This window comes from Phoxinus phoxinus (genome assembly GCF_949152265.1).
Source record: "Phoxinus phoxinus genome assembly, chromosome: 13".
Classification (NCBI taxonomy): Eukaryota; Metazoa; Chordata; class Actinopteri; order Cypriniformes; family Leuciscidae; genus Phoxinus; species Phoxinus phoxinus.
In genome coordinates this window covers 12,493,052-12,501,500 of record NC_136888.1, presented here as the reverse complement: position 1 = coordinate 12,501,500, position 8,449 = coordinate 12,493,052, and the positions used below count along the sequence as shown (strand labels likewise).

At 38.9% G+C, this 8,449-nt stretch overlaps 1 protein-coding gene across 2 annotated transcripts in view; it reads left to right on the top strand.

The window, feature by feature from the left end:
* The first annotated feature begins 256 nt into the window (after nucleotides 1-256).
* Nucleotides 257-8,449, top strand: part of arid4a (AT-rich interactive domain 4A) — a 33,336-nt gene continuing 25,143 nt past the window's right edge. Inside the window, exons 1-8 of one of the 2 annotated variants that reach the window (XM_079631991.1) lie at nucleotides 257-1,031; nucleotides 1,975-2,024; nucleotides 2,365-2,475; nucleotides 3,698-3,763; nucleotides 4,160-4,250; nucleotides 4,388-4,467; nucleotides 4,597-4,691; nucleotides 8,192-8,324. In XM_079631991.1, the coding sequence (XP_079488117.1) occupies nucleotides 2,019-2,024; nucleotides 2,365-2,475; nucleotides 3,698-3,763; nucleotides 4,160-4,250; nucleotides 4,388-4,467; nucleotides 4,597-4,691; nucleotides 8,192-8,324 (582 nt within the window). In that variant the 5' untranslated portion in view covers nucleotides 257-1,031; nucleotides 1,975-2,018. Of the gene's footprint in view, nucleotides 1,032-1,525; nucleotides 1,714-1,974; nucleotides 2,025-2,364; nucleotides 2,476-3,697; nucleotides 3,764-4,159; nucleotides 4,251-4,387; nucleotides 4,468-4,596; nucleotides 4,692-8,191; nucleotides 8,325-8,449 lie in introns of those variants that run through there. The other variant, XM_079631992.1, reaches the window with a different exon arrangement.

The following is an 8,449-nucleotide window of genomic DNA, read 5'->3' as shown; positions in this document are numbered from 1 at the left end:
ACCTCTCAAACATAAGATTCTACTGGTCCAGTTGCTGATGTTACGTTATGTCTATATCAACACTGAATCAAACACAACACATAGTCCTTAATATCCATCATAAAAAAAGCATTAACACTCAGTGAAAATCGCACTTCTGATTCACAATCACAATGCTTCAATATAGTTAGAGTAAAACGAGCATTTCAGTGACAATCTGATGCATAATTTGAAACCACGCAGGTGGCATTAAATTAGTATCTAACGTGACACACACATGCTTACTATGACGCTCTGTTCCGGTCACGTGGTCAACAAAACCCATGACGCCAGACGCTCTTACAGCCTCGACATAAAGACGCCATTACCGTTGCCTTCAATTGACCTTTTCTACACGACCGCATTAAAACTACTAATTGGTCAAATATTTGTAATACAAATCACATAAAGAACCAATTTAATTTAAATCGATGCTGAGGTTATTCGATCAGATTAGAAAAGCAGGCAGAAAAGTCACGGGGCTCACCGCGAAATCTCACGGGCTCCGAGTCCAGAATGCGAAAATAATTACGTTGGGTACAAAATGGCGAATGTTCTCTTCGCTTCGACATGCGCAGACTGAGCAGAGGCTTTCCCTCTGAAATGAAGCTCCGTTCCCATACACCCTTCCAGCCAATGGGCTTCGCTGACGGGACGCATCTGACTCAATTCAACCAATCAGAACCGTGGACAACGCAGAACAGGAAACAAGTAGCCAATCGGGGACCAGGATGGATTTGTTGTATTCGCAAAGAGTGCGACTCAAAGAACACCAATGAGAAAGCGTTATTCGCAGCGCCGCTTTCGTACTGCGCAATCAGGTTTCGCGCTTCAGCCTAGCCAATAGAATTTCGCTTAGCAGTCAGCCAATCGTAATGTTCTTAATTTGCTCACAGTGGCCCCTGCAGCCAATAGGGATCCGAGAAACACAACCTCAGCTCAACAGCTTGTTATTTCGTCTATGCCTTTGCAACCTAGTCGAATGCTGAGCTGAAGCAGTCATATAGGAGCATGTAAGTACACATATATATTTCCACACAACATTCAAACAGCGATTTTGCGTCAGTAAACCCGTATATTCAAACGTGTCTCATTTAAACCCGCTAGTCTGAAAGTAATCCAGGCATATTTGCCGTTTCCCCGTGGTTTCCAGCGAAGGTATTTAGGCGACGAAGAGAAAAAAAATTGAATGGCAGAGCCTAGTCACATCTAACGTTAGTCGGCTTGTTTTCTCACAGATTTTACCCGACGACTTTTACTTAAACTAACCACTCAAAACCGATCACTTTATAGTCTAAAACTTATAACTCAGTTTGAAGGGAAAAGTCGCCTCACATATTGTTGCGGAACTAACCCGAAGAACTATTTAAATCGCCATAACAGCTTCACTATATTTAGCTCAACCGTCACAATTTGATTGACAGGCGTCAATAACCATCATAACTGTCAGTTTGACGTTCTTCGAACTCCGATAGTTCGGTAAATACAGTGTTAATTGAGGGAAAACGGGGGTTAGTGGATGGTGGAGGGGCTGACATGGTGCAGGACGGTGTGTGAGCTATGATGGCGACGTGACACACACACACACACACACACACACACAGTGAGTGAAGCGGGAAGGAAACACGCAGGGTTTGAAGGGGTTATGTTTTCCTTCAGTGACTCCGTGCTTTGTATTTACATCATCAAGATATCGTAAGTGGCTCAGATTGGAGGTAAAGTCACGGTGAGGCAGTTAAGGCTTTGTTTTGATGGGTTGGTCTTGTTTATTTGATCATTTTGAAAGGGATAAGGACGAGAAGTGGCTAGCTGCGTTAGCTCCTTTAGCATTTTCTCTGTTCTGTGTGTTTGTGTTGTGCTGTCAAATTCTTCACACACATGCATATGACACATTTTTTTAGCACATGGCGCCAGATCGTGACTGTTTTTTCTTTCTGCTTGTGTGTTCTGTTTCAGCAGTCGAAACCAATCGAGCTGGACTCCCTCAAATAGCCATCAAGATGAAGGTGAGTCTCTGCAGTTCTGATAGGCGACGCCTCCCTAAATGAAGCCCAGCAAGCATCTGGAACAACACACTTAAATGAATAAATCAGATATGGATGGGTTTTTTGTAGAATAGCTGACCAGGGATTATCAGAGAAGCTCAGTAGTTCAATGATTGAGGTAGTCAGTCTCTATACATGCTTTCTGGATAACCAAGATAGTACTTTTCACAACACTTATGTGCTATTACTTTAAGTATTCTTAGATGTTTTTGTTCATGCTTTTCATAACTGTGACCATGCAAAGAGCAAGTGTTGGTATGAGTCTGTCTATGCACCTTAATAATATTTACACTGTTCACAGGTAGCAGATGAACCTGCCTACCTGACTGTGGGGACGGATGTGAGCGCGAAGTACCGCGGTGCCTTCTGCGAGGCAAAAATCAAGACTGTTAAACGCATGGTGAAAGTTAAGGTACGTTTAATCTGTCTGATATAAGCATGTATTCATTATGCAAAGTCAATTTGATTTGTATAGCGCTTTTCACAATACACATTTTCAAAGCAGCTTTACAGCAATTCATTAGCTTAATGTTTAGATCATCTTAATTCCTTAGTCACAATTTAATGATATAGTTTATATTTTGCGATGATGTAAACAATTAAGTTCTTTAGGTTTGCTATTTATTATATTGCTTTACCTGAGTATACTGTATGCATGTGGATAAAGTTGGATGTAAAATATAAGCAATTTTAAGTATTTCCCCAGGTAACAATATTGTTAAAATTTTTTGATAATAAAACATCACGCAGTTGAAATTAGCCTCATACTATATATATCACTGTGAAATGTATACTTTCAAAACTTTGTCCCTTTTAAATAGTCCTTGGTGTGTGTTTTCAGCTAACAGTCATCTTTGAGCTTTATATATATTTTTTTTTAAATGTGAAAAGTGAAAAAGTTCAGAGTTCACATGCGGCTTATGTCAAGCCAGTGTCAGATGACATAGAGGATAAACAAAGTTTTCCAAGTGTCATGTTCTGCTGGTGACAATGCAGAGATTTGTTTCTATAAAAGGGTTATGTTGCTTTTATGCAGAAGTGTTTGGTGCATTTTACACTGCAAGCTTCAGTAATGTAGCATGCCAAAGGAAAACCTCCTAATAATTCTGCTTTGTGAACTAACTCTGCAGACCATTCAAACTTCGGCTGTGCAGAACGTCCATCTTTTCAGATAGAGTAGTCTTAACAGTAAGCTTACAAATGGCTTAATTTTGATCAGCACCTATCAATCACAAGTATGTTGTTTTAGGGTTAATCCACATACTGGCTTTTTTGCAAGATCTCATTGTACGTCACCAATGTTTTGTTTTCTCTCAAGGTCTTGGTTTGTGGCGGTACTTTAACCTATTGAAACATGATAGCCTTGAGTAACACAGAGCAACACATACCTGAAGTTTGTGTTGCACATTCTCAAGTTTTACTGCAAGGAATTAGTTCCTCTTTACTACATATTGTATGTAGACGCTCATTAAGAAGCTTGTTTGAGAGAGATCATGAAGAAAATGCCGTCTGTTACACAACCAGATTACTTCACCTTCACTGAGCTGTATGGTTACTGTCTTACCATCCATGTCACTCACCTTCATGCTTCGGTGCTCTTTTTCTATATTTTTTACCTTTTGTTTTGTTTGTAGGTTATGCTTAAAGGAGACAGCACCTCACAAGTTGTCCAAGATGACCAAGTCAAAGGACCCTTAAGGGTAAGAGAGACTTTTTTTTTTAGACACTAACTCCAATTCAGTTAAATCAGTTTTCATATAATGCTTGTTATAAATGTTTTGTCTTGCACATGCAATATTTACTAGAAGGTACTGCTTAGTTGTAGCCATGTTCACAATTAACTTTTCCCCACAAATGTTATTATATGACTGGAATATTGTTTAAAGAAACGGAGCACCTTGTGCACTCTTAATTATGAGGCAAAATATATATTGTATACATTGTAGCTCATAGACAATTTTTAACTCTAAAACAAGAAAAGTTGCAGAAATGTTTTTAACTGAACTCTGTTTGAAATTCGTCCTATTTGTGTCACAGCAGTTTATTGCACAAAAAGTTAGGTAGTGCAATGATGTGTTCTACATCTCTGGTCTCAGGTTGGCTCAACAGTGGAAGTGAAGAGCCCAGAGGGTGGACTTAGCGAAGCTGTCATCAGCAAACTCACAGATGCCAGCTGGTACACTGTGGGTACGTACAGACACAGCTGACTAAATCTCCCTAGAATTGCACATATAGTACCACTCTTAGGCCCTATAATTGATCTTCAGTAAACTAAACTTGTCGTTTACATTTTAATGTTTTTTTTCCTCCCATGGTCATTGCAGTTTTTGATGACGGCGATGAGAAAACCCTTAGAAGAACTTCACTGTGTCTTAAAGGCGAAAGACATTTTGCAGAGAGTGAGGTAAATGTGAAAAATATATTGAGTGTGAGGATATCTGCATCATGTGTCTTGTGGTTAACACTTTCCCCTGTTTTTCTCACTCTCTCTCTCTCTCTCTCTCTCTTTTCTGCCTATTTCTCTCTGTAACAGACTTTGGACCAACTGCCCCTTACTAACCCAGAGCACTTTGGCACTCCAGTCATTGGAAAGAAGACAAATCGGGGTAGAAGGTCTTCTCAGGCAGTGTGAGTATTTGCAGTCTTTTCCTCTTTGTGCTATCTAGATGTATGAAGTGTATATGAAGATCATTATTAGATGAATTCCTCACAGTTTACAAGTCCACATCATAGTTTCTTAGTTTTACATGCTCATTTTCCCACTTTCGTTCAAATCCCTTCTTTATTTTAAACTTTTGCTAATGTATATTTAAAACTTCTGTATGTAAATGATCTCTGATATAAGTGCAGTGGCTAAATTCATACTGAGCTTGTTATACACTTCAGAAACCCGGTTCACACCGCCAGCGATTTTGTCGCTGTATGTCATAGTCTCTGTACCGTGTAGTCGCTTGTTGGCGTTCCCAGTGCTGTCGCTCTGTTATTGGTAGACTGCACGTCTGACCATATCTATAGAAAGTGCAATCACAAGTTATATATAAAACAAAGATATCATTCTAATTTGACTAGGAATTAAGGTTAAAAGATTTAAAAGTAATATTATGCTGTTGGAGAGTGTTATATTAACCACAGCATTGCTCAGTGCATTAAATCATTAACTAGAATAACGATCGATCAATCAACAAATTAAACCCACTCTAAAGGTGCGTTCACACTACAAGCGACTTTGTCACTGCTGGTCGCCATTGGCTGGCGGTTAGGACGCTAGTGGGCGTAACCACTACTGGTAGCTTAGTAATGTTTGTGAGTGACATTCACGGATGTTACTTCATGTTGTAGACAACAAATCTGTTTTCATGCTGTTACAAACAAATATTTTGGAAGGAAAAGTGTAAATATAAATGGAATCAGTACATATAATGCATAATATTAAAGATGAACGAGAAACAGCGAGTGCTCTTTGCCTTCGCGGCTGTTTAACTGCAGCAAACGGGTAAATACCGGTCTATCTGGGCTCACAAAACCATTCAGGCTCGGAGTCAGCACGGCGAATACCACTGTATGTACACGGAGATATATCATAAATTATAGGACAGTTTCTGACTGCTAAAATGAGCTTCTCGTTCAACTTGCTTCGGTCAGACTCAGCACTGAAGAGTGACGGATCACGCGCGCTCCACTGACTTCACTCCTATTGGTTGTCGCTCCCAAAATTCGCTCTTCATTTGTATAACAGATCTCAACTTTGTCGCGTCGCCAGACACGCCCCATCTGGTTGCCAACGGTCGCTGTCGCGGGTGTCGCCGGAAATCACCCACTCCCCATTGAAATGAATGGTGTCGTTTTGTCGCTTGTAGTCTGAACGCACCTATACTGTCAACAGTTACAGTCTTGTCCCTAATAATCAACATAATGCAAGGGAAACTGTAAAATGAAGCAGCAGTGCTAAACTTGCATCATACAATTACAACACACAAACTATGTATGAATTAAACTCACTAAGACTGTCGACAGTTTGTTTTCCATGCATCATTTTATTATATCCATGTATGTGGTTACACAGTCAAATCATATAAAACCGTGAAATCACTCGAACTCTGTTCTGTCTTGCCTGCCGTCGAGACTGTGACGTGAGGTTCACTGACACACTTCACTATTGGTTGTTGCTCGTGAAATTCGCTTCTCATTTGCATAAAGTTGAAATTTCTGAACTTTTGTTGCGTGTCTCACGCAGCTTGGCACGCCCACATTCTGTCGCCAACGGTCACTATCGCTCTTGTCGCCTGAAGTCCCAGCCCTCCATTGAAATTAATGAGATCGTGTCGCTGGTGGTGTGAACGGGGCTATAGTCTTGTTTTGCTATTGTTACAATTAGATCCTACATCCTCAGTCAGTGTTTAAACTGATGATTCCCAGTTTGTTTTTGAGGTTGAATGAACATTATTCTAGCTTTTTTTTATTTCCCTTTCTATTTTATTTCTATCAGGGTTCGTATGGTCATGAAAAACCTGGAAAAGTCATGGAATAAAAAAAAAGCAATATCCAGGCCTGGAAAAGTCATGGAAATTTGTTTCAAAATATTTATTTAATAAAATATATGTTTAAGTGATAATACGGGTTAAACAAACTACAATACTTAATATTCGTTTGATTGCGGCAATCCTTCAGGTTTGTTTTTGCGGCGTTTAGCATTGTAACCAATCACACACGTTTCTGTTGAGCTTATGAATGTGATGGGCAACCAATCAGAGGCGTTCAGATTAGTCATTGCTGAAACGAAGAGTTTTGTTCAGTGCACGCGCTCTGACTGAAAGTCGCGAATTCTCCCATCATAAACAACAAAGTGCAGATTCGATGTAAGAGATTCATGCAGTGTAGTCCGCTTCCGTAATTTCAACGGGAGTGCTTGTGAGTACTTGAACTCGCGCTAGACCGAAGTTATGGATGGCTTTACTATCGGTCACATTCGCTGCTCCCTTTCTGTATACAGTTTATTCCAGTTAATATAATTTATTCATCATGCTGATAAGATTTAGTCTTAATTTCTAAAATAATTAATGAATGGTTCTTAGATGGTTTTATCTGAAAATGACATGCATCTTCCCCAAACACTTTTATGTATTCTATTAATCTGCATTAATAATAATTATTACAATATCAAGAGCATTATTTGACAATAATGACCCTGTAATGGAACATTTTATCATTTATGAGCAACATTAAACGGTTTGTGTAAATAAACATTTATGCTGTTTCAGAGGGTGTAAAGATGGCTTTTGTTAAATGATAAAATGTTATTGGTAAGTTGGTAACAGTCTATATAGTATTCTGATCTAAGTAAGTAATTAAGTATTTGACACAAAAGGGAACAAAAGGTAATCATAAAAAATGCATTAATGAAGGAGGGGAAAAAAGCCCCTGGAAATCAATTGCAAGGGGCCCCTTAATGGAAAAGTTAATTTCTGACCCTGGCATGGGGTAATGGCTGGCAGTTGCAGTTTGTGCTTGGTGTAAATTGCATAAATTAAAAAGTAAACTCGACCGTTTTGGGGGAATTCAAATAGGGATGTTATCTTGTTGTTGATTGAAGGTTATCCAGTGAGATTAATGGTAAAAAGTAGGCAAAGCGGTTTTAAAACCTTCTTGGTTACCACATTTTTTATTCCAAAATATACCAGTTTGTCTCTGGTACTGCCACCTTGAAAAGTTACTGTCTGTGTTTACTGGACACTTTTTTTTACTTATTTAACATTGTTGCCTCCCATGTATGTTAATCTGTTGCTACACAGTGTAGTTCTGAGGGTCAGACACAGTATCTAACCGTCTTACTGGTGTGTCAGCGTTTACTTTTTTAATAAACCACATAGCTTGTCATTAATTAGTTGAGATGCTGTGATTTTGAAATTTGAACATGGATTTTTATTCTTATTTTACATGTACAACATTTCATGGAACGTTAGTCATTAAATTTCCATGACTTTTGAGGCAAATATTCTTGATAAAAATGTGTACGAACCCTGTCTATTTTATTTATTTTCCTACACGAAAAAATACAGTTTTCTGGTCATTGTTTTAATGTGAAAAGGGAGCATGTTTCAAACATTAGTGCTCTGTTTGATGAAATGCAGTGCGGACGATGAGAAGGAGTCTTCATCGAGTGAAGATGACGACGACGACAAGAGAAGGCTTAATGATGATCTTTTGGGGAAAGTTGCTTGTGTTCAGAGTGGGTCTGATAGTGATTCCTGCCACTACGTCTTGGTGAGTCCTTCATTCATTTACAAACCTCTTTTAACTTTTGGATTTTAAATCCAGCTAGAAAGACGAGTTATGTTACCATCCACATACTTTGTGAAATCGCATTGATAAAATGGATGGAAACGTCA